Here is a 25,766-nt window from a genome sequence, read left to right on the forward strand (position 1 = left end):
CAGTGTTTGGAAAACACTATTTTAAAAACGGAAAGCCACCAAATCTATAAAAAAATAAAAACTTCTATATTGTGGATTGTAAAAATATGCCTACAATCAGCACTTATTTTTAACGTTAGAGTTCGAAGGATACGTTGAAGCTGAGAAACATTCACAGAAGCCCTTCGATTTGTTTCAAGAACCCATTTAGCATAACATTTCACTTGTACATTGATTCAACGTCTGAATACATTATCTTAAAAATGCAACGTATCGTAGGGCTTCTGTGAATGTTTTTCAGTTTCAACGTATCCTAGTCAGCAAAGTTCTCTTTTCTACACGATTTCAACGTTTAGCGACGTTAAAACGATAGGCCACACATTTGGTTAGCCTTTTCATTTTCATTCTGTTACTTACATTTGTTGATTTTTCTTTTTTATATTGGTTGTAAGGTTCAGTCGTCCCCGCATGGTTTCATCAACTGGCACACCTCCAGTTGCTTTAGGTATGTGGAGCCAACTGGTTCTTCCAACTAATTCATCTACTTTAAACTGTTAGGTTTGGTGGCCGTGCTTAATTTACTTTCGTGTACGTAACCTTTAAATTTGCATCGCATGCACGTTTTAAACTTTTGTAGTTTTGCCACCTTTTCCTTTTGTTGGTTTTGTTCCCGTTCACTATTTGTAACTTTATCATTACTGTTGTTTTCCGACAAAGAAAAATAAATTGAATTGAATTGAATACTACAATGTAAAAATGAACTGTTAGGCTAACTGGGTTCTTGGAACAAATTTTTGCTGGTCAGGATAACTAGGCTACGGTACCCGATAATTTCCTTTCAATCTAAGCTGTAGGTCACACATTTGTTGATCCAAACTAATCATTTTAACTATTCAAAAGTACAGTACTAACTTATAGACATAAACATGATTTTTTTTGTAACATTTTCTTTGTTTTATTTTCCCTTCATATCTTAAATCTTTCTGAAGGTGTTGCGACTGTGCCAAATTTCTTTCAACTCAATAAGTTACTTCGGTCACAACTCACAAGCACGTTTTAACGTTCGCGTTTTGTCGCTTCTACCTTTTTCTCGACCTTTGCTATGTTGACGTGTATTGTTTTTGATATGATGGTCAAAAATAACTGAAGTGACATGACAAATTTTAATTTAATAGTTTAAACATTTTATTTTTATTCTTTTCTGCACGATTTCAACGTTTAGCGATGTTAAAACGATATAAAAACGGCAATTGTAATTAGGCTACGGTACCCGATAATTTCCTTTTAAAAATTTCAAAAATTTGCCGAATAGGGCACTCGCCGAATAGGGAACTCGCCGAATAAGGAACTTGCCGAATCGGACTGGTCGAATCGGACTCGCCGAAACAGGCCATCCCGAAATTTACCGTACCCCTGGGGGTAAATGAGCTATCAATCAAAATATCTACCGTACATCAGTTGACGGTATAGAAAAATTGTGCCAGCTGTAGTTATTGTAGATATCATTTCACCGCTTGATGGAGATAACTGGAGATGATCTCAATCAAAACTTGACAGATGACATCATCAGTTATCCTCAAAACTTGCAGGAGGAGTTTGAATGATATTTTCGAGATAAATACCGGTACTGGCAGCATTTAGATGAAAGTAGCGAGAAAGCCTTTTGTATGTAAAGTGAAATATGTTCCTGAAGCAATCCAAGAAGAATTTATAGAATTACACAAACGATTCTTTTGCAAAAGATGAGTTTCACTCTTGCAACCTAGAGAAGTTTTGGGTTAAAATAGAGCATTGCTATTCAAGCTCTGAATGTTCTGGTTCCGTTTTCTTCAACTTACCTATGCGAATGCGCCATGCGGCTTCTCTGCATTGCTTAACTATCAAATCTAAAGCAAGAAACTGATTTAATGTTGAATCTGAAAGTTGTTGTGCATTATCTACTACTTTACCAGACATTGAACAACTCGTTGAGCTAAAAACCAAGCGCATCCGTCGCATTAAATAAGGCACCTGCAGCTAATAAGGCCCGGCCAGTAATAAGGCCCACCCCCTGGATCTTCGTTGTTACAAATCTTTTAAACAAAATTGGAAGATCTGATTGCTGCTATGGTGAATTGAGACTAACTGGTAAAGTTTCACAGCCTAAAGTTGACAACTTTTTGAGTTACAGAAAGTTGAAGTTTTTGGGGGACTGAAATTAAGTGGTTTTATTAATTTTCACATATTTTAGACTGTTCTACAGTTAACAAACCGCTTTAACTTTCGTTTGTTTTGCATTTTATGTGACAGATATGTGCATGCTGATGCAGTAAAACCAATAAATTTGAACTTTTTTTCTAATTAAAGCAAGACTGATAATGATGCAAGCCTTAAAGCAGCTGGCGGCCATGGCCGCTAAGTAGTGCGTGAATGACCGCCTGTGCTACCTCCTCCGTCGGCCAAGTTTGGCCGCCGGTTTCTTCTAGCCAATTATTTAATTTTGCAATAGAATGATCGTGGATTAACTGTCGAAAATATGTAGTATCAAAGAGTGACGCAGAATTAGGTCAGCGCGTTATAGTCACTACTGTTGTATAATTGTATTGAATATATCCAGCTGCGATCACCAGCGCTGTAAGTCTTGTTTGCAATTCCCAACGTTTATTTTAACGAAGTGTTAATCCGAAGTGCTAATTTACATCGACTGGCAATATTGTCGTTTTTATATCAATTCAATGTTGTCGGACATTGAATCGTTGTTAAAAAGGAGAACTAGGTTAGTTGACATCCGTGGCTAAAACACGTGTCTTCATAGTTGAGAACGCTGTGGGTTAGTGACTTCACACCCTCAATGGTGACATATTCAGGGTTGTCGGTATTTTACCCGACCCAAAAAAACCCGGGTGTTTTTTTTTAAAAAAGCCCACTTAAAAAAACCCAAAAAAACCCATAAAAAAACCCAGAGCATCATATTTGTCCAGTTTTTATTAGAAAATTAAAAAAATGAACAAAAACAGTACAAGGCACTTAAAACAAACTTTAAATTAGGACTTGCGGATGTGATTGTAAAGTAAATTTCCAAGAATAAACTGAAGACGCAGTGGATATTTTACAGTACACAAAAATCAAGTAATGCCACTTTGTGTATACTACACTAAAACTCATTTATGCAAGAAGGCCTTATAGTTAAACTGGTAAAACTACTACTCTACTGTAGTCTGTAGTGTATATATGATGTGAAATGCAATTTAGGAGGCTATTTACCAATTACAGATTCTGGATTCTAATGCATGGCTGTTTCAGAGCATTTGCCTAAATGGCCACGCAATGGCTCAATTGCTCATCCATTACTATATATAATACAGTCAACCCCGCTTAATCGGCCCACGTTTAATAGGACCACCCGCTTGTTCGGACCATTTTGCACTGGTCCCGAATCCAAATCCATTTTTCTGTACAATTTTTCCCGCTTAAACGGACCACCACCCCGCTTAAACGGACCACCCTCCGCCCTAAAATAGGCCTTTATGGTTAACGTTTTTTACTTTTTGTACATTTTTCTGCGAGGTGACGCGTCAAGAGTTGTTGATGGGTAACGTGCTACGTTCTCGCTAAGCCATTTTAAAGTGAAGTAGGCTACAGATAAACAAACGCTTGTTGTCACGTCATAAGGTCAATTGTCATCTAATCAGAATTGCAGTAATTGTGATGCAGCACCGAATACTGTACATTTACATACATTTTTCCAGTGACTACTGTACAGTACTGTATTTTGTTTTGATTGTTGATGGTGTTTTGGTTGTGTTTATAGCCGCAATTGTAAAATGCTTAAACTATTTTCAAAAACGATGAAAAAAATAACAAAATTTGTTCTCCCTGTTTAATGGGACCACCCGCTTAATCGGACCAATTTGGCTTGGTCCCGATGTGGTCCGATTAAGCGGGGTTGACTGTATATATATATATAAATGATAAAAAATATTTAAACATGATGGCATAAATGCTCTGCCTTCAAATCTAAAGCAAATGATGCAATAATGTGATTTCTACCACTCCACGGTAGCATCAACTTGGTATAGAAATCAGTGGATGATGTAACATCCAACTTGATCTTGAAATTAATGGATGAAACTTGCTTTTGATCAGTGTAATTACTGAGGTGTTTGTCATATTGGTCGAGTTATACTAGTACCCTGTTTGCAATCATGTTTCTCATTTGCAATGCAAAATCTTGCCGAAGGAGCCAATCTTTATATATTTGCCGGACAGTTCCATTACTGTAGTTTGAGTGCTAGTCAATTCATGTTTTGTTCTGTAGGCTATAGATTAGATCTGGTGGACCAGCGTAGGTCATTGGTCATTGCCTTATTCAAAAGATTTCGGTTTTAGCTTCCATGTCATACTATGCTTGAATCAACTCCAGTAAACATAAGTTCTGTCCATTGCTATGCAAATGGCGTCATTCTTTTAACAGGTGTATAAATATATACATATTGTTTCCTGTTGCGTCTTGCTCATAAATGGTTGTTTATTTCAAATGCTATTTATATGCACTATGCTTATAAATGCATTGGGCGCATAGAAATCATGAAGTAGTGAGTGATTTGTTGCTTCTTGACGACATTGTACCTGCCCGTAATGAGAAAAATGTACTCAGAGTGAAGACAGTTCAATATGTTGTGGCAGAGGATATGAGTACCTGGTTAGATTGTAAAACAATTTCAAGATTACTGCAAAAGGTGAAGGAGAGGCAGAAAGTGTTCATAACTGCATCTCATTGCTATTCAATTAGTATATACTGATTTATTTTTTTAATTATGCGATTAAAGTTTGATTTCTTGTGCTAAATCATGTATTATACTTTTAGGTATATCTACTTTATAAATCTGTTCATAACATATCATGTCTCGCCCAGGAGGACCTCCACTGCCAAAATTAGCTCCCAAACCTGGTGTTGTAAAAGTTTACAAGGCTATGTGGTCGTACACTTCTCAGCAGCCTGATGAGTTATCATTTGATGAAGGTGATAGATTGTACATTAATGACCAGTCTGAATCTGGATGGTGGAAGGCTACAGTTAAAGGAAAATCGGGTTTAGTTCCCAGCAATTATGTAGCTGAAGATATTGCTGATGCTATTGACTTTCCAATGCATGAAGCTTGCAAGCGGGGAAATCTCAGCTTTCTTAACGAATGCTTGGACAATAAAATTGCCATCAACGGTGTAGATAAATCAGGAAGTACAGCTTTATATTGGGCCTCTCATGGGGGTCATGTTGAGTGTGTTGACCAGCTCCTTCTAAGCAATTTTATTGATTTAAACCTGAAAAATAAGTTGGGAGACACACCTTTGCATGCTGCTGCCTGGAAATCTCATGCTGATGTGATTCGTCTCCTGTTGCTTAAAGGAGCTGATGTTAGCATTAGAAACAATGAGAATAAACTCAGTTATGAACTTGCTTCAGACCCAGAATGTGCTGCATTGCTGAAACCTAAAGCTCGGGCTGGGTCCATTGGCAGTTCCAATGACGAGTATCTTGGAGATTCAGATTGAAACTCTATGGCCAAGTTAGTTACACGATATTTTTGTTTTTACTTTATGCACTGTTTTTATTATCAGAGATGTTCTTTACCCAGTTTATCTGCAGCTGATGCATGTAGTTTGTTGTTAGTGGAAATAAAGTCGCCGTTACTTGAATGTTTTGATAAATCTGTATTAATAACGATTAAATTTATAACAATCCATACTTACAAACGAAATTTTAGCCGTTTATCCAAGTATCACACCTAACAGCTACTGCATCAAGTGATCTGGAATCGGAACTGTTGACATTAACTCTTTGTTGAAACCAGACCCTAAACGACAACGTTACGTTTTAAAAATCCTTGAGTTATTATGTTCTTTGAGAAGATCGCCTTAGTTAGATATTTTTTTTAATTTGATTTGCGATATAATGTGTTTTAAGGGACCGTGTTATATTTAGGTTTGTAAACAGTTGTATTGTGAATCTTATGACGCTTACGGCAACCATTGAATATTTGAACATAATTTCCTGGAACGATGTGTCAGTTTAGGTCTATCAACGACAACGTATTTGGAACCACTTATAAATACATCCATCCTTTTTGACTTCATTCAACTGGTATTTCATAAGATTTGGAAATGTATGCAAGATGATTGCAATGCTGACGAATATACTGTACTTTATGTAGCCACTGCATCATTGTATGTATCATGAGTGTAATGGAATGTATTGTATTATTAACTTTAACTGGCATAAAAATTGTTGCCTAAGTGTTTCATTACAAGTCTGCCAGAGTTTTATGCACATAGTCTCTGATTGTGCAACTTTTTTGTTCCAATCATACAAAAATTGCATTTTAATCTTGGCGCTGTTGACGCAATACATAAATTAACAGTGTGCATAGTGTTGAATTCATGGATAAGATGTAGAAAAACCTTCTTTCGGATATAGAATTGCAAATGCCAGTTAAGAGCATAAAACATTCGCAAAAACATGTCTATTGTCTGAGTTGACTAGTTCGTAGTACGTGTCATAGTCTGATTGCGTAGAGAGCTTCCAAAAATACTGATTCAACAGCATTTCCTTGTTCCGGTCATTAAGGTTTGTTGCGGTTTTCTCACATGTTAAAATTCGTTCGGTTTATGTCATTTCATAGTGCGAAGCTCTGTGTTTGCCTTTCTGATGAATTTACGGTTTCCTCGTAACATTTTCTCGCCAGTGAACGCCATTGTTTCATATACTCGGCTAAGTCAGTGGACGGTAAGAACAGCTTTACTTGGAACGGTTGTGTCGTCATGTTAATTCTTTGGAAGCAACTACTTCCTTTTCTACTAAATTTAAATGAATTTCTACTGAACACAATTTCTGCTATGTGTTATTTCTAATGTACATGTACATTGGTTTAAATGGGTTTAATGCATTATAGGCATTGTTAGAACATTTGTTGGAACCAAATCAATAAAACAGCACTTGAATTTGTTAACATTATACTATGTCTCATCTTTTAAGTCATAACCACTACCAATGCACAATGAACCCTGCTGATGATGTTTTACAAAACCCATTGCTACTGGATTGTGACTGTATGCCTAAACGTAAACCTAAGCTCCTATTGCGCTTGATTTCACAGTTAAGCGTTTTGACCAGGTGCATTTTCAGAGTAAAAAACAAACTTACAGGTTCCGCTTGTAGCACGTTTGAGCGCACGCGCGCCTCTATTGACTTCCTACCTTTGATAGAGTGTCGTTTGATATTGATGCATTGTTCAAAAATCAATTCATTTTTTGTCTGCAAATGAGTTGACAGTTCACGCGCTGCAGCGTGGTCTTGTTCTATTCCACACTTCGACAAACACGCTCATTGCTCATTTTTTACAGAAGTATAGTTAGCCTACGTTGTTACATTAAGAAGTTTTACTTCGGTGAAAGGTAGTATTAAACTAAAGATGTTGTACGACATGTATACTAATAATTAAACAATTGTTTGTTTTATAGTGACGTGTTTCATTTTCTAAGCTGATCAATGCATAAATAGGCCTACTACTGTATATACATTATTTTTTGTGTGTAAAGTTTACTTTATTCATAAGTCGTGATTACTAAAATTTTCAAACTACCGGTACCTTAATTGTTAGAAGGATATGTTTAGAAACGAATTCGACATGCTTTTAGGCAGCTTTTAGGGTGAAACAGGTTGGTACTTTTCGAATAGATTATATTTCGTTGACAAGATATTGCGCAATCGTGCCTGCTAACATTTGGCAATAGCTGCAGTGTGTTGGTGTTGAGCATTGCCACACCTACAGAGCATTAAAGCAATTCACATCAACAAATGGTCTTTGTAGCTGTGTAGTTATATGGCTTGTGCATGAGTCTCCGTCACATTTTCTTGCAAGAAAGGTTATTTACACTTCGATCTTATCACACTATGACGAGGTGTTGACACGCCTCTGTGAAACGTAGTGCAAACGTCCCTTCAAGCATTGTATACATGAAGATTTTTCTGACCTGACTCAACTCATGTATGTGTATATTGCTGGTGTGAGCTTGTGTCTACCGCGATGAACCTTTTTGTTGCATCATTAATGTTCTTCTACGTTGATATAGCGATAAAAAGCTTGCCACGTTACGCTGCGGTTATTCCCTTACTCGAGTATACTCACGCCTACAATAGCAGGCGAATGCGATAATAAAAGCCACTATAATGCAAGTAATTTTGATGTCTATCGTTTTTAGTACGTATGTTCAGCTACAGGCAAAAAGGGACAGCACACATATAATAATTCTACAAGAAAAATCTTAATGAGGAACTTTTTGCCTAAGCGCAACTATTTCTTCTTAACAGAAGGCAATCTTTGGGGATATTCTCGTAACAGTCTATTGCTTAATGCAGCACTTGCTTTCAAGTTTAAATTTTCAAAACATTTGTGCTGTAAAGGGACAAGGTTGGTCTTACAAACAATTTGTATTTTCACACAAGTTTATTTGTACAACTACATCGCTTTAATACGTTTTTGCTACAACAATCTTCTTAAACTACGAATATACAATGAATACCTTTGTAAATGAGCACTATTAGAGGCTTCCTCATATCGTAATCATTTTGAGTTAGAGTACGATTCTAACTCATTGTATTGCCAAACTAGTCGATTGTTTGTGAAAAATATCTGAAAAACATCTGCAAGTCCGGCACGAAATTTTGCTATTGGTTTAGTAAACCCATTACTGGGTTAGTAACCCAGTTTATGTACAACGGTGGGTTATAAAATAGTGGTAACAAAATTTCTCCACAATTAGCAATTTTCTGCCGATTCTTCAGTACTTTAACATGACGCTTTGGTTCAAAATGTAAATTGAAATTTTAAAACAACTGTCACCGAAATTAATTAGATTCTCTGTGCTATTCTCCACTGATATAAGAAAAAATATCAATTAGCATTCGTCAGCATTGCGCCATAGCTTATTAACATTTGACAGATATAGAAAAAGTGGCTATATAAGTTATTTAAAGTTTTTTTTCAATACCACTAAGCCTATAGCCCTATCCTATGACATAGGCTACATTCATTTGACTTTGACATACAAATCAAAGTAACCTCAACGGGTTTAACATATTTGATTACACAAAGAAATATAACATAATTAGAATAAACTCAAACGTTTTCGACACGAACTTGTGTCCTCATCAGGAGTTACTGTACTTTAAATTTGCAATATACATAAAATGAGACTTATAAGATAAATCTGACTGGTGACTATGCACTGCAACGACACTCCGGACGTCTAAATTTGCATGCCAAAATACGAAGTCCAGGAGAAAAACTACCCAGCTTACAGCTAGGCTACCACTGAAAATAAATTACCGTTTATTCATTACAATCAAAACTAGGGCTGTGGAGTCGAGGGATTTTGGCGTGTCCAGAGTCATTCAAAAAGTCCGACTCTGGCTTGATACAAAGCGATGAACAGTGAAATTTTTGTTTGCAATATTTTTTCAAAATAGTATTTCTTGTTCTCCGTATTGTGCTTTAGTAGCTTATACAGTATTTTAGATATACTGTAGAGTGCAGAGTCGTAGCCTATATTTAAAACCCGATTTCTGGGCCCGGATGAAAACTTGACAAAGTAGACTAAAAGAGTTTTTAACGGGCAAAAATATACACACTTATTGACAAACCAAGCTTTGAGCCAACAAAGCAGAATCAAAAAGCATATTTTGCTGTGTGTGAAAAGTTGCTATTGGTTGTTGAGCGCGTCTTCAGCTTGTGTGATGGCGGATTCGCTTCTCTGGACATCTTGCTTTCTTTCTTCCTCTGATGAGTAATCCTCAGCATTCATATTGGCTTCGATTGCTCGGAGTAACATATGTTTTGCTTCTTGTGGTTTATACTGCCGCAAAAGTGTAGCTCCTAAATTGTTTAAGGCTGTGCCATACAGATGAACTTTTTTTACTTCATCACCAAGCGTTTCTTCGAGAAGATTAATCGATTCAGTAAGAGTTGTCTCACTGGCATTGCAGTCTCCAACCAAGCCTTCACATATTTCGACGTGATGTTTGCATATCACTTCCACCAAGCACAAGGCTTTTTTGCTTTTTCCTCTCACGTTGGCGATGCGTTGAACCATTGTGCGCATAATTGGGATGACGTGCAGCTTCAAAATTTCGTTGTAATATGGGAAATCATCAGTCATTTTCATGACGCAAAGCTTGATGCCTAAAGCACAACGTTGTACTCCACTAAGGAATCGATCGGCATCTGTAATATCTGCAAGCAATTCACCTCCAATCAGGTAAAATAAAATGCTTTTGAAATACTCCTCATTCGACCGGTACTTTTCTCCAAGCCTTGTGCACTCTTTGAGCGTTGGTTTTACAGTGCCCTTCATCAGAGCTACCAAGCGATTAAATACAGCCTCCGATTTATTGGATCGGTTTGTTTTGAGCAAAACTTCATAATAGTCAATGAGAACCTGTACAAAGGCGTAAGAAGCTCCTAACTCGTAAAGCTTTGTCAGCATTCCATACGCTTCGTCGTCTTTTCCATCATCGATGAGAGCTGCACTTTCATCTACAGATTGAATACACAACAGTTCGCAATCTTGTAGAGTTGATTGGTGGTACAAAACTTGAAAATTACAAATAGAATGTTGTTCATAGCTCGAAGCTGAAAAGAGTCAGACGAAAACCCGCAGCTTCGAGCTATGGACAACATTCTTCTCGCAGTTCGCAGTCTATTGAGGACAATGTGTAAGCGTTTGATAAAACGACGAACAACTTTCATTCGGCCAGGTGAAATACGAATTTTACTACAATTTATTTTTAATTGCATGTTTGAAAGAATATAGGCTATAGTAGCCTAAATAGACAATATTGTCAAATTGAATATTAATCAGGCTAACTTTCCTGTAGGCTACTAACATTGCAACCCCTGTTTCGTAGCCTAGGCTACTACAATACTATAGCAGTAGCCTATTTGTAATCTGAAGGTCGCTGCAGCAGATAACTTTATTCACCAATCAGAAGGAAAGATTTAACTCAGCTGAGAACAATTTTTCGGGAAAAAGAGATCAGGTTTTGTCTAAAGAAAACCACGTTTTGTCTCATAAGCTACGGACCTTCATCATATCATATACAAGAAAAACAAACCAGATGGCCTTTTTAAATGAAAAATCAATCATTCGGCTATTTCTTAGCTTAATGTTTACCAGCTGCTTAGGAAAAAGGTCATTCTCAACACTTGAAAGAATTAAAAAATGAATTGCGATATACTTCTTTGTTTGAACGTTCTTTTCTTTGCCACTTCAAGGGGCTCTGCCGTTAATCACCCTTGAGCAATGGCGGTGACTCGGTCAGGATGTTCATTGTTCAGATAGGTGTCGAGCAGACATTGAATTGATTGGTCACCTAGTTAACGCAGAACAAATACACCATTTGGCGTATAATAGATAGCACAGTTGCAGATGGTGTGGTGTGCGGTATGTTCCTCCTTGCACACTCACAGATCGCGGATGGTTCCATCCTCCATTAGTGCATATTGGAGCAAACAATTTGACCCCAGTGTGCAGGCGTTTGAGCCTCACCAAGGCCTTTTTTGGCAAACGCATTTTAGTTGGGTTGGGGCCAGTGTCGGAGCTGAAGCTTTGAAGTTCATAATGCCTCAATACAGGTTATCTAGGCTACACATTTTGTCCATCAAAAGTGACAACCCGAGATAAATAAATTGTGATGAGATTTTGCTACAAAAAAGGCTAAAAAAAACTTTTTTTAGTCATTCTAAGTATTTTTGATAATAATAATTCATTTCTTGGTGTTATAAACAAGAATATTTAGTGAAAATATACATTTATTAATCATCATCACCAGCCAGTCATATCACTGCTGGCAGATGGCTCCCACACACGTTTACAAACTCCAAACACACACTAGATAGAAATTACCGCGAAAACTGATCACACAGGAGCAGCCGCTCTTATCTTCCAGCAACCAGCAAAAACATCTTGATGATACACATGGACGTATTGAAAATAAAACAACAAACAAACAATTATCTAAGTTAGATGCCTCTGATGTTTCACATGAATTGACAAAACACTGAAAACAGCCACTCCAACGCATTTCACCGCTCTTGCGTACTTACGCTCCCTTCCCTGTTCAAGCACTTGCATCGAAGCAAGATCACCTTCAAGACCACAAATAGGCTACAGGCTTTTTTCGCTAAACCTTACTAACCTTGCAAGTTTAAGATTTTTTCCAAGCGTATGACTTTTGATTGCTTCACAGATGGTGAGTTCTTCTCCAAATCGTCTTTTGCATCTGTCAAAAAATACACAATTATAAAAGCTTTGAGCATCGTTTTAACTGCTATGAAATAAAATCTTTTGTCTGATCTCTGTCGGCTGCATAGCCGAGTGATGAGAACCCTGGAACGGCAATCGAAAGGGCGCCGGTTCGACACTGCTCAAGAGCATGCGGTTGTGTCTTACACTTAAAGGCATGCCTGAAGGTGGACACGAAGATGGGCTTCCTTGCTTTCCCGTCCACTTAATCTAAATCTTCAACCACCAGGTGTAAGCCTGGATAAGACAAACAAAAAACAAATAAAATCTGAATCTAAATCAAAGTTGTTGCGTCTATATCCAACTCCAATTTACAAATTTGTGATAGGCATTATACTAGACTAATAGCCTAATGCTTAGGGTTAGCCTACTAGGCATACTAACCCACTTTATATTGTTAAAATACGCATTCGTATACAAACCACTTTTGCTTATTTCTGGGAGTCCAGGAATTCCCTTGCTGGTGTTGTAATTGTTTACATCTGCAAACACAACAAAAATTACGGCACCTCGAAATCTCTTTTCATTGACTTAAGATTTACCAATTCAATTGAACCAAGATACGTATTTTTATGGCGTCAGGTTTTTTGCTCAACTATGCACCAATGAAGGATGGCACTCATAGCACTAGCAGCCCCCTCTTTTTGATTGTGGATATGGTATATAGAGAAACAGATAACAAGATGGCATTGTCCATTGGTGTACAGCAGTGGTGAAAGTAAGCTGGAACGGTTCAGAAGACCGATCCGGTAATAGAATAATTGCCGGTACGAAGGTCTCTATGAAGGTTTATAACAAATTCTTAAAAGACAGGAACTGGCTAATTGAATTATAAGTAGCCTAGTCAAAGTGATCAGCATACACTTGGTCAATAGTTATGTAACCCAAATTCAAACTACAGTTAAATTCGTCTAATTCGCTTATTTGTCAGTTTCAGTTGAATAATACGCCACTTCTTTCTAATCACATTGAGGCGACTAATTTTACTGCATTAGGGAACGTTCAAATATTACGTAACGCCTTCGAGGGGGAGGGGGGGGTTTATGCAAAGCGTTACGTTAGCGTCACATCGGGGGGGAGGGGGTTCAAGCAAAACGTTACGTAACGCTTTCGAGTACGGAATGGTAGTTTTTTGTGCTGAATTTGTAGTGAAAAAGCGTTACATGGGGGAGGGGGGGATTGAAAAAAGCGTTACGTTGGCGTTACATGGGGGAGGGGGGGGGTCAAAAATTCGGAAAAAAGGCGTTACGTAATATTTGAACGTTCCCTTACAGATAAAGAAATAGGCTATGTTGAACAAAGGTCTGTAATAGGCATTGGCTTATGTACAAAATTATCACCTGAAGATGTATTCTATTAGGTAGAGAAGAGCCCTTCTAAAGTTCAGGATCATTTTGGGCCATTTCTAAATTCCAAGCGAGTGTGCAAGAATCAGTTCAGGTTTTGCAAGAAAGATCTTTTTTATACAACAAAGTTACAAAAGCAAATAGTAAACGGTAGGCCTACTGCCGAGAAGACTGGCGTATTCGCTGTCAAACGTTCGAATTTATTGCTTTGTCTGTAAACTCTTTCCAAAGGTTGCACTTGGTGCTGTTGTTTGTTTGAAGTACTCGGCTCGTTTAAAATACTTGTCTTGAAATACTTGTATTTCAAAATACTCTCTATGGCTGTTAGAGTGGAGGTTGAGGGCCTCAAAAGGAAAATAGCCCAAGGCCTTTCTTCATCTAAATCCAGTCCTGCAGGTACGCGTACCGGTAAAAACAATAAAATTTCTTTTCAGGTTTGACTAAATTTTTGGATTAAAATAGTCAGTTAAAACAAGCCAGTAGAGCAGGAGTCGAGTTACGGGTCAGAGATAAACAAACTAAACTGCTCAAGATAAACGAACTAAGTTGTATCTAAGCTTTATTTTCTAATAAATAAATGAAAGATCTATTTTTTTTAGTACCAATCTTCTTACGCTACATATCATAATTTTGGCTAGTTTTTATGTTTTAAATAAAAATAACCAACAATCCTATATGCCTGTGTAATGGTGTATGATAATTACACTGGTCAACAAAAAAAAAAATTTTTCTTGTTGCAAGAGATTTTTTGATCGATTCTGAATGAATTTTAGCCACTGATTCCAAATCTGCTATCAGATTTTTTCTGCAAGCTCTAGTTTTTATGCAATACACCAGTGGATATTTTGAGGCTTGCAGCATTTGGTCTGAAATTTAAAACAAAATTCCAACTATTAGTTCTAGTTACCACGGCAGTTAACCTCGATTTACAGTTAATTTACAGTTAACCTACGATTTATTCGTAAAGCAGGCCTACAAAGCTTATTTTCAAGTTCCTCTGGGAGATCAAGAAAAGAAATGGGCTCCACATATTGTCTGCCATGATTGCGAAGAAATGCTTAGAGATTGGACAAAGAAAAAACGTAACGGACTTCCTTTTGGTGTCCCTATGGTGTGGCGTGAACCGAAGGACCAATGCACTGATTGTTACTTTTGTTTGATTAATACCAAGGGCATTGGCAAGAAAAACAGACAAAATATTTCTTATCCAAATATTCCTTCCGCTATTCGACCTGTCCTTCACTCTGAAACGTTTCCACCTCCAGTATTTAATGGTTTTGCATCCTCCGATGATGAAAAAACAGACTCTTGAGATTTACCACGGTAGTGTGGAATGCGAGTACACTAAGGAAGCAGATGCAGACTCAGAAAGCTCTAGTTCTGAAACCATTCAGAAATTTAACCAGTCAGAACTAAATGACTTGGTAGCCTACGAACTTGGACTTATCCAAGCAAGCTGCTGAGCTTTTAGCATCAAGGCTTAGTGAAAAATACGTATTGGACCGTTCCACAAAGGTTTCGTTTTTCAGGAAACGAGATGAAATGTTTATGTCTTCTTTTTTTTCAGAGGAAAAGCAGTTAATTTACTGCAATGATATTCCAGACCTTCTCGTCCAATTAGGAGTTTCTTCATATGATTCAAGTGAATGGCGCTTATTTATAGACAGTTCCAGGAGAAGCCTGAAGTGTGTTCTTTTGCACAATGGTAATGCATATGGAGGAGTTCCAGTTGGTCATTCAACTGTCTTAAAAGAATCATATGATGATATTAAGCTAGTCATTGACTTGCTGAAATATCATCAGCACAATTGGATATTATGTGTTGACCTGAAAATGGTTGATTTCTTACTTGGTCAGCAAAAGAGATACACAAAGTTTCCATGTTATCTTTGCATGTGGGACAGCAGAGCTAATGACAAGCATTGGACCCAAAAGGATTGGCCCATACGTGAAACACTTGAAGCCGGCATGCCAAACATGTTAAACGATCCGATTGTAAGAAGAGACAAAATTGTTTTTCCCCCTCTAGTCTTCACATCAAGTTAGGGTTGATGAAACAGTTTGTGAAAGCTTTAAGCCCTGATAGCGACTGCTTCCAATATATTGTTCATACATTTTCCTTCATTTCATACGAAAAGATTAAAGCTGGTGTCTTCAATGGACCACAAATTCGAAGCCTTGTGCGAGACCAACAGTTCACCGATAAGATGAAAACCAAACAGAGAGCAGCATGGTTGTCCCTTGTGGATGTCACTAAAAACTTTCTTGGAAACAAAAAGGCTCACAATTACGAGGTTCTTGTGAGCAAAATGCTCTTTGCTTTCGGCGACTTAGGATGCAGAATGAGCATTAAAGTTCATTTCTTATTCAGTCATCTGGACAAATTTCCAGAAAACCTTGGAGCTGTCAGTGACGAACAAGGAGAGCGGTTCCACCAGGATCTTATGAAAGTAGAAGAACGTTACCAAGGCCGATGGAATCGACACATGATGGCAGATTACTGCTGGAGCATTAAACGAGTATGCCCCCCATAAAGTATACAAACGCAAGAGCCTCAAACGCCAATTTTTGCCCAGCATGTAGTATGGATTTCGCTTTCTATTTTCAGCCAGTGAACTTTTCTCACAACATCAAACTTTTAAAGGAGCTTATTTATGCTTGTAATTGCAATAGGTCTGCATGCAGTGCTATGGTTACTACTGTAATTGTGAAAATGATTCGTTTGTTATGTATATAGCCTATATAGTTTTTGAAATTTTGTTTACGACGCTTTTCGAATGATTTTGTAATGTTTTTTTTTTAATATTTCAGTGCATTTCTATCAGTAAGTATAGATCTAAGCCAGGGGTCGGCAACCTACGGCCCGCGGGCCGGATCCGGCCCGCCAAGCAAAATTATCCTGCCCGCAGCATTTTTGCAAATTGTAGTTGGCGGGCCAAAACGAACATCCCATTATTTTATGCTGCCATTTGGTTTTACATAACAGAATTAAGATTACTAAATGTTATGTAAAACTTTCGCAATTTTTACTTTTCCATATTTATCCGTAACGCTCACTTGTAATCACGTAGCCTGTGTACTTATGCCGCAACAATGCTTAGTTAGGGCATTGTCGCCATTTTGAATTTCCTTGATATTCTTTCTCTGCGAACTGCATTTTAGAGAGAGCGACGTTGCAGGCCTGACAGATAGTTTGATAGATTTGAAGTTTTAAGAATTAGTTTGTTTGAAGGTTGATAATTTAGAAATATGTGTAGCTTAGGAAGCAGGAATTGGCCTTTTTAGTGACAGCCGGTCCAGACTTTTAAATTACTTTATTATTTAGAGTTATAGTTTACTCCCAGTTCCATTTTTCCGTTTTTTTCAACAAGTGATTCTTGTCTTTGAAGAATTTGCTGCTTGTTAGAATCCACCAAGCATAGGAAATTATCACAAAGCGCCTTTGTACCCGCGACCTATCGATCACGGGTCGCTTTGTTATAGTAAACTAGGTTTGGGGCAAAATTTAGCTTAAGCTTGCAGAAGGTAGCATCAAGGTACTTGGCAGTTTCACCTTGAAGTCCGGTTATATTAGCCTATTTACTGCATGCTAGTTGCAGGCTACATGAGTTGCGTTAGTAATAGTCAATTAACCGTATATTTAACGGCAAGTTGAGAACACAACTTACTGATGACCACTTGCAAGATGTTATGATTCTTGCCTCATCCAACCTATCACCTGACCTTCAGAAACTTTCTAGCAGGAAACAACATCAAATATCACATTAATGTTGTGCTGTCAATAAATAAAGTACTTGGTGTTTTTCGTTACCAATTGTTACTAATTTTCTTTATATTAATCTATATAAGCCTATAGTAGCTAAATATGGAGATACTCTGATAAGAACGCCAATTTTAACAATATTATGAAAAGTAAAGAAAACGGAAGTGCAAATGGAAAACTTGTACGGCCCGTTGACATCTGCGCAGTTTTGTTTTGGCCCGCGACTGAAGAAAGGTTGCCGACCCCTGATCTAAGCTATAGACAAAACAGTTAAGCAGTTATTTCAGTCGTAAAAGATGTTTTTTTTCCTATTCATCAAAATATAATTTTTTTGAAAAATATTCAGTTTTTATTCAAAAAAAGAAAAAAAATCAAAATTTACAAAAAATCTAGAGCTTCTAGACCAAAAATAACGTCATATTCGGATTCAGCACCCCAAAATTACCCAAGACCAAGTGAATTTGAAAATGCAACAAATGTTTTGTTGACCAGTGTTATTAATCTATTTATTTACAATTTGACTCAAATAGTTCTTTTATGTGACTCAACTAAAGCTTAGTGCCAATTAATTGAGTTATTTTTTTAAAAGTAAAATTTTTGGTTAATTACGATAATTAATAATTAATCAATTAATTACGATATCCAAAAACAAGCAAACGATCTTATGTCTGTCTTAATTTAAATAAATAAAAAAATGCTTTCCTACTTAGGAGCCCACTGAATTTAAATCGTAAACATCACCATTTGAGCCAAAACAAAAAAAGGTGACAGAATTAATCCATCCCTAATTATACTTTCACAAAGTACATTTCTTGTTGTGCTACTTATCCCAGGAGCCTGTAGAACTAGTTAGGTTACCTTGTTTGGTAGGCCTACATAAATTATCCCTGACCATATCTTGCAAAGATTAGCTTACTTCAGGAGTAGACTACACATTAAAACACGGACTACTTATTGCTGAAGCATCTCATTTAGTTTTGGAAACAAAAGAATTGACAATATATAAGACAAATAATAATATATCACTTACTTATTTTTGGTTCAAATCTCACTATCCTGTAAAACAAATTCGACTCGTGAATTCAACTATTTGTTACAGAATTTTTAGAAAACAATCCAGAGAAAAATTGAAAAAATTAAAAGTAAAATGAAATATAATGTTAGTAGCTTGTTTTCTGGTACATGGGTATCACACAACAAACATATTAAAGCATAGGCAATAGGCATACGAAGTCGAGCAACGTAATCAGACTTTACATATTTCAGTTTATTGTAGTAACATTTACAGAAAACTAAACAAAAAACTAGGCTACATTAAAGCAAATTTCGAAAGTTTTCGACATCACATGATGTCCTCTTTTCAGGAAAAACATACAGTAATTTTATCTATATCTAAACAAAATATAATGGTGAAATAATAAATTTATCAACAACAACAGAAAACATAAACTGCACTGCAAAAACCTATCATAAAAACAAAGCAAAAAAGCTACCAAAATAGCCTCTGCCTTAATATAAAACAGTATTCTAAACAAGGGCAGAAAAATGTTAGAGAGATTAGGAAATGACACACTACAAAAAAAGTTCTTCAAAAAAAGATTTAAATTTGAATAGACAAAATAATTAAGCCTACCTTTGATTCATATTTCATATGGCTGTAAAGTAACGATGTATAATGCGTGGCTTGTGCATTTTAAACTGCCATAAAGTCCCTTATTCATATGTTTCTGTTCCACGTTCATCGCTTTCTTGTTTTTTTCTAATGCTTTCTTTTTGTTACGTTTTGGCGTGACCTACATAGTTGCGTTGGCTGGGAGGGTTCAGAAGGTACTTTTAAACTCGCCCGTCATAAATTAAGGGGCTCGAAACTTTGCAGGAGCCCAAAAAGTTTAAAAAAATGCTGCGTATATTTTTGTTGCGGTGTTTTGTTTTAGGGGCCGGGGGATGTCATTGGTACCAGCAGGCCCGGATTTAGGGGGAGCAGAGGGGGGCAGGCGCCCAAGGTCCCCCCACTTTTGAAGGGCCTCCCTACGTGGAAAAGATGTGATATTGTGTTATTTTTTCTTCCTTTCAGCCTTTGAAGTTTCTGCAAAATGCTGTGCAGTGCTGGATTGATGCTACTGTAGACGCAGAGGTGGTTTTTCGCACCGTGGGCGCGAACATTTTTTTTGCAGGGGGGCCCCCCTGATCTAAAAGTGCCCCGGGCCCCCCATCAGCTAAATCCGGCCCCGGGTACCAGACCCAATGCAATCTCTTAACGGGCCTACCTGCTCGTCAATGACTTCATTTTCGAAAAACGCGGAGTACTTTTGAAGATGCTTTGCGGTGTTAAAATATTGCTTCTTGGTCTCAAACTGGATCACGGTCTTCAGACTGGTTCACACAATTAGATTTTTCTTATTGCAAGTAAATTTAGAAGATCAGCGTATGAAATTGCACAAACATAGATTAGGCCTACCCTTTAGTTACTTTTAAAAAGGGGGTTGAAAAAGTTGTCCTTTTTTGTTTGACTTCCCGGGTTGAGTCTCTTTGTTAAATTTCTACAGTGCTTGGTTGCTGAAAGTGTGGATTCAGTAACCTTGATAAAAAAGGATGCGAGAAGAGTGCTTTGTTTCTAACTAGCATGAAAATAATTCAGCCGTGCTATCTTTATTGGTAGTCTATTTTGATACAAAGATAGGCAAAAAAAGAGGGAAAGCAAACTGTGAGCAAATTCAGCCTACCTGTTGTCCTGGGCACCGGTGTTAATGCTGTTGATGGCACTGCCTTTTATCGCAATCTTGCTGTCCATGTTGTTTTAATACTTTTAAAGTAGAAGTGCACAGTCGTCAAACTTAAAAATTGAAGTAACAAGACCTAAATATGCACAAAACGTTGTTAAGTTATACAGTACAGTATACTACAGTTTGAATACAAAGCACACCAAACAAAATCACACAATAATGCAGATTATACTTTTTAATGGTAGGCTAGTGGCGGTAATTTCTTTTTGCTTAAACAATTCTTTTAGAAAACGTAAAATATTTTTTTTTATTGTTTACAAAAAAAAAGAATGTTCACTAGGCTTTGAGTTATAAAGTTTCTTGGATTTTTCTGGTGACTGAAGGTTAAAGCTAAAACGAAATGCTCCAAATAATAACCAACTTTGTTTCCGACGTTTTGTCAGTCAGCAAAAACTTCATCAAGGAGCTAAAATAAGTTCGAGAGGCTGGACATATAACTTTCACTCAGCGTCTGCAGTTATCAAACAAACTCGGAGGTAATTTTGCGTTTTCAAACTTGTACCCTGCTAGCTTTTTCATTTAGTTTGAAATATTTTGTGCGGTGTAGGCCAACGGTGTGGAAACTGTGGCCCGTGGGCCAAATATATATTTTTTTTTTTTGGCCTTTTTGTTTTTGACATTTAAAGTTCAAATATTATTTGCTATTGTACTAAAACACATTAAATATATTGCAAGACTGCCATGAACATTTTTCTGGTCTTGGTTTGATCGTAAAATACGCAAAAGTGGTCATTTTGATTTGTGCGCATGACGACGCGCATGAGCAAAAGCATGACAAAGAGAAAATTTAAATGGAATTGTGGACGGATTTTTGCTTTTTTTACAAAAGGTCTTAGAATATACTGTTGTATCCTAAAATCAGGACTAAATTTGAAAGTAAGATTAACCCTCCCCTCCCAGAACGGAAGTTTCACAAATTTTTACCAAAAGTCCTGGAATATACTGTTGTATTCTTTAAATCAGGGCTAGACTTCAAATTAAAATTAACCCTCCCCCCTCTAGTTTCAGCCCTTCAAAAATTTACTACTTACATTGCGTAATCAAGAAAAAAAAAGTTTCAAAATAAGCAAAAAGTAGTTTCGATTAAAACAAAAGGCTGGGAACCACTGGCCTAGTGAGCAAACATGGCTTAGTATGATAAGTATTTACACAACAATGTTGCAATATGTTTCTGGAGTAACGCAGTTATTCTATTGAAGAAAATTGCTTCCTTTGCAGGAAAAAGATGTATTTGAACGTTCAAAACAGAAACAAATATTAATGAAACATTATTTTGCAATAGAAACTTCATCGTTCTTCAATGAAAGGGAGAAGGCTGCCATGCCTGGATTTGTAATTCATCTGATATAAGATTATATAGGCTATCTTTATGTGATGATTTCCAAAGCGTAAATCAAACTTAGTTGCATTCGTCTGTGAGCCAGAAAAGTTGCATTATTTAGCCCGATACTAGTATACAGTGCATTGTGAACAACATTAAATATAATGCTTCGTTCATTTTTCAAAACCAAAAAACCATTCGAATCCTCATCTAGCTTGTTTTACAAATATGTAACCAAATTTATCAAATCAAAATTGAATTGAGGTAAAATGTTAGTTTAAATTTTAATTTAGCCTAAAATTTTAAAACAAAATTTCATTCACGACTACAAATAAATTTCAATAGTTTATTTCAACTCGATTAACATTGAAATTTATCAATTTATTTGTAAATTAACAAGGCTATTCGAGTGAGCAGTGTTTACTTTGAAATATTGTATTATTTTGTTAGTTTTTTTTGGGACACAAAAATCTTTTTACTCCCTTAATCCACTGTTGAAAACTTGAAACTATATGCATCCCAATATCGCTGGTTAGATGAGTAAAATGTGGTTGAGCGAGCAAAGCAAGCGAAAAAATTTTGCAAAAATTAAAAAAAAAAATTTGACTGGTGCATGTAAATTGTAAAATTACAAGCCGAAAAACACTGCAAGAACTAAACATGAGTAGGCCCTTAGGCGGAGATGGGCTTCCATCTGGGGGTTTGGGAAGCAGTAAATACCGCCTTGCATGATTTAAGTTATTGAATATCGAGCTTCTGTAGCAGTTTTTTTTTTAAGCTGTCAAAAAACATTGAACAAACTAAAATGAGTGGGTCCCTTATCAGCCGTACACTTCTCTTATCCCCCCTTCATCCGGAGAGTACGGGTGACGATTAACACGGCCCTGTTTCTCATATACAGTTTTTTATAAATTTATTTAAACTGGTTGGTTCAATACACGAAATGAAATATAGACCTGTGTCCAACATAAAAAATCCACGTTTGCTAAAACCTTACTCAGGATTCGTTTACATGCCGTCGCAATTTATATTAAATTTGGTGTAACAGGCCTACGGCATAACCATAATTCCGATTCAGTATTATCTTATAATGACTCTAAGAAGACTAACCATTAGCTGTAAAAAACATTATGTCACTGCAAAATTTCATTTCATGTGACAAGCCTATTAAATTTACGTCACAAGCTGAACTGTATACCAGAAAAATTCATGCAACATCGATTACTTCTAAAAACAAACAATAGGCTATATTCAGTGTGTGTAAAAATAGAATGTCATGACAAAGTTGTAAAGCGTATTGTACTTTTCGTGATTTCGTCCTCCGTTTCAGTTTAACAAAAGTCAATTGAGCAAATTGCAAAATTAATTATCGCATGCACTTTGAACGAAGTAGGGTACAGTACACCTTTGGTACACAAAAGGCAATTAAGCTATGGGCTATTGATAGCGTATATTGTTATATTGAATACGGGAATGTTGTTAAAACCTAAAATAACAAGATGCATTTTAGTGGCTAGGTTGCCAAGAATAACTTTAACAATGGTCATCGTCATAGCACACGACTACGGAAACTGTATTCAGAAAGCTCATAACAAACTGCTTATATACTACAGCCAACTCGCAGCATCAGGCTAAAGCAGGTCGTTTGTATCTACACTCGTGAAATTTAACAATGAAGTTTATTGGCATAAAGTTGAAACTTTTATTCTTGCATGAAAAGGATCATTTCTTCCACTTTGGAAATAGCACCCTCTGTCATTTTCACGTCACATTCCTTCTCGATTTGTGTATCGTAATCTTCAGCTGTGAGTCTAGCTTCCATGGCCCGGATTAAAACATCCTTGGCTTCATGAGGTTTGTGCATGCTATACAAAGTGACTCCAAGATTGTTGAGGGTAGCACTGTACAAGTGGTGCTTTTTAGCATCTTCTCCAAATCTGTCCTCGAAGAGTGCAACAGCTTCGCGTAGTGTAGCTTCACGAAGAGTTGGGTTTTCACTTCTTAACTCGGTTGTCTCAATATGATGCAGACACAAACCTTGAATTAGATTCATCACTTTGGGTTGAGAAGCTTTCATGGTGCAAATTTTGTCATACAAAACCCGCATGGCTGGTACAACATAAGGTGTGACAATGTATCGAAGATCAGGTCGTTGTTTCAACAACTTTCCATTGCTAATCTTTATTCCTAAAATGCAACCTTGTAAGCAGCTTACGATGTTCTCTTTCTCTTCGTTAGATGTGAATAGATCTCCTCCGATTTGATAGAATAGCAAAGCCTTGATGTGTTCGTTCTCCAATCGATACTTATCTGCAAGTCGTTCACATTCCACTGGAGTTGAGTGCAGTTTCTCTTTGACTATCACAATTAACTCATTCTTTATTCTAAGTGACTCTTCAATTCTTCCAGTAGTTACCAGTGTCTTGTAGTAGTTTATGAGAACAGGAACGAAACAACCTGCCTCTCCAATGTTAATCAGAGTAATTAACAAACCATAGGCTTCGTCATATTTCTGATTTTGCATGTATCTTCTACTATCAGCTTAAAAAGAAACAGCACGGATTAGACAAAACTTAAAGAAAGCATAGCCTACAGCATTAGGTAAACTGATGTAAACAGAATTCCAAGACTTGTGTATGAAGTCCTGGATAGGCTACAACAGGGTTACTCAACTAATCTTAACAAAGGTCGGTTTGACAAGTTGAATATTTTTAGCGGTCCGGTGAATAAGTTAATATTTCACACGCAACCACGAAAGTTAAACTATCTTTACCAAACCACCTTTTAAGTAAAATGTAACTCGAATTGGATTTCTGAGAAAGTATTGGGTAGTCTGGGAGTCGAAGCCCCCAGCAACTAGGTTAATCACAGTAAAAACTGCTTCCTCCCAGTAGAAATCTGTTTAAAGAAGCCCTGAAACGTGGCAATGAGGTTATTGTTTCTAAAGCTCAAGGTCCACCATCAACATCCAGAAGGTCCGGATTCGGACTGCGGTCCGCCAGTTGAGTAACCCTGGGCTACAAGCAGACCTATGACAAAATTCAAAACAAAAAATTTCGTTTAAATCTGCATAAAAGATGGGCAAACGATTTAGCAAAAGAAAAGATGAAATTTGCCGGACATATTTTGAAAGGATCGGCAGAACAGCTACATCAATTAGTTATTGAAGGTAGCCAATATGATGGAGAAAAGAGGTGCAGTCAAAGAAGGAAACGTACTCGGTGAGATGATGTAAAACAGTGGGCTGACTTGTCAAGCATTAGGAAGCAAAAGAGGAGCGGAAGAACGCGGCGTGTGGAAACAATTGACAGCCAACCTTCGGCTCCGAGACGGCATATAATGATATATTAAAAAGTCACGATTACAAGTTTGTTACTGTTGCAAATTTTCAACCTTGTACCTGATAGTCCGATTTGTTTCTCCAACCGAGTAAATCTTTGTTTAGACTTTTCTTTATCTGTTGAATAACCGCGTAATTGAAGATTGCGCAAAAGTTGCATCATCTTAACGTAATTACTTACTGCCTTATGTTACAGATGCTAACACTGAGACAGTCCGCTAGTTGGAAGATGTTGCTTGAATTGCTGCCTCATTAGCAAGAAGAAAACTGGACTGCAAAAGTGCATTACTGGCCAAATCAATATATAGCTTTGTCTGCTACGTGACCAAGTGATGGCAGTGCCGTTTGAAAGGGCGCTGGTTTGACACCTAGTGAGAGCACGCGTCTATGTCATTGGCAAGGCACGTAAAGACAACATGCTTGATTTTTGATTGTAGAAAAGAAGATTGCTTTTCGCCTTTCATTTCACGTAAATTAAATTTTCAAAATCAGGCATAAGTTTGGATAATGATGTACAGTAGCTTAATAAGTTATCTAAATAACCTATTTCAGAGTTTGCTGTGGAACAAAGTCTATAAAAATTCTCCGCAAATGGCAATTTTTAGCAATTATTTTAGTTCATTAGCGTTATGATCAGCAACGGATTACATTTTTTGCATAAAACAGCGATTCTCAAACCGAGCACGTGGAGTCCTGGTGCGCCGCAAACTTTTATCAATGCCACTGCGTAAATAGGTGAAAACTGTTTTAGTTGCGTTCATGTTTTATTCGTATGCACAAGAACGTGAAATCAATTATAATTTAATCACAAGCATAAATTTTCAATAAACAAGTAATTTACACTTGCGTAGATATATTTTTAAAAAAATGAACGATTTTGCCACAATGGCTGTTT

General features: G+C 36.9%; 2 protein-coding genes across 2 annotated transcripts; one reads left to right on the top strand and one right to left on the bottom strand.

The window, feature by feature from the left end:
- Window positions 1–4,830: 4,830 nt before the first annotated feature.
- On the top strand, window positions 4,831–6,381 carry LOC145772299 (osteoclast-stimulating factor 1-like). The gene has a single exon (XM_082584165.1). The coding sequence runs from the start codon at window positions 4,861–4,863 to the stop codon at window positions 5,509–5,511; it is 651 nt and encodes a 216-aa protein (XP_082440291.1). The 5' UTR covers window positions 4,831–4,860; the 3' UTR covers window positions 5,512–6,381.
- A 2,115-nt stretch (window positions 6,382–8,496) lies between these two features.
- LOC145771854 (uncharacterized) lies at window positions 8,497–11,344 on the bottom strand. The gene is made up of 2 exons (XM_082583597.1): window positions 11,308–11,344; window positions 8,497–10,607 (listed from the first exon to the last, which is right to left on the bottom strand). Exons 1-2 carry the CDS (start codon window positions 11,342–11,344, stop codon window positions 9,718–9,720), a joined length of 927 nt encoding a protein of 308 aa, XP_082439723.1. The 3' UTR covers window positions 8,497–9,717.
- Between the last annotated feature and the right edge of the window lie 14,422 nt (window positions 11,345–25,766).

The sequence above is a fragment of the Aplidium turbinatum genome, chromosome 6 (assembly GCF_918807975.1).
Source record: "Aplidium turbinatum chromosome 6, kaAplTurb1.1, whole genome shotgun sequence".
Lineage (NCBI taxonomy): Eukaryota > Metazoa > Chordata > Ascidiacea > Aplousobranchia > Polyclinidae > Aplidium > Aplidium turbinatum.

Bases quoted from the DNA above. Each gene is read 5' to 3' on its own strand.
- LOC145771854 (XM_082583597.1), bottom strand. From the start codon at position 11,344: ATGAACATCCTGACCGAGTCACCGCCATTGCTCAAGG. The intron at 10,608-11,307 runs GTGATTAACGGC...GTAATTTTCAAG, and splicing joins GTCACCGCCATTGCTCAAGG to TTTTGTACCACCAATCAACT.
- LOC145772299 (XM_082584165.1), top strand. From the start codon at position 4,861: ATGTCTCGCCCAGGAGGACCTCCACTGCCAAAATTAGCTCCCAAACCT.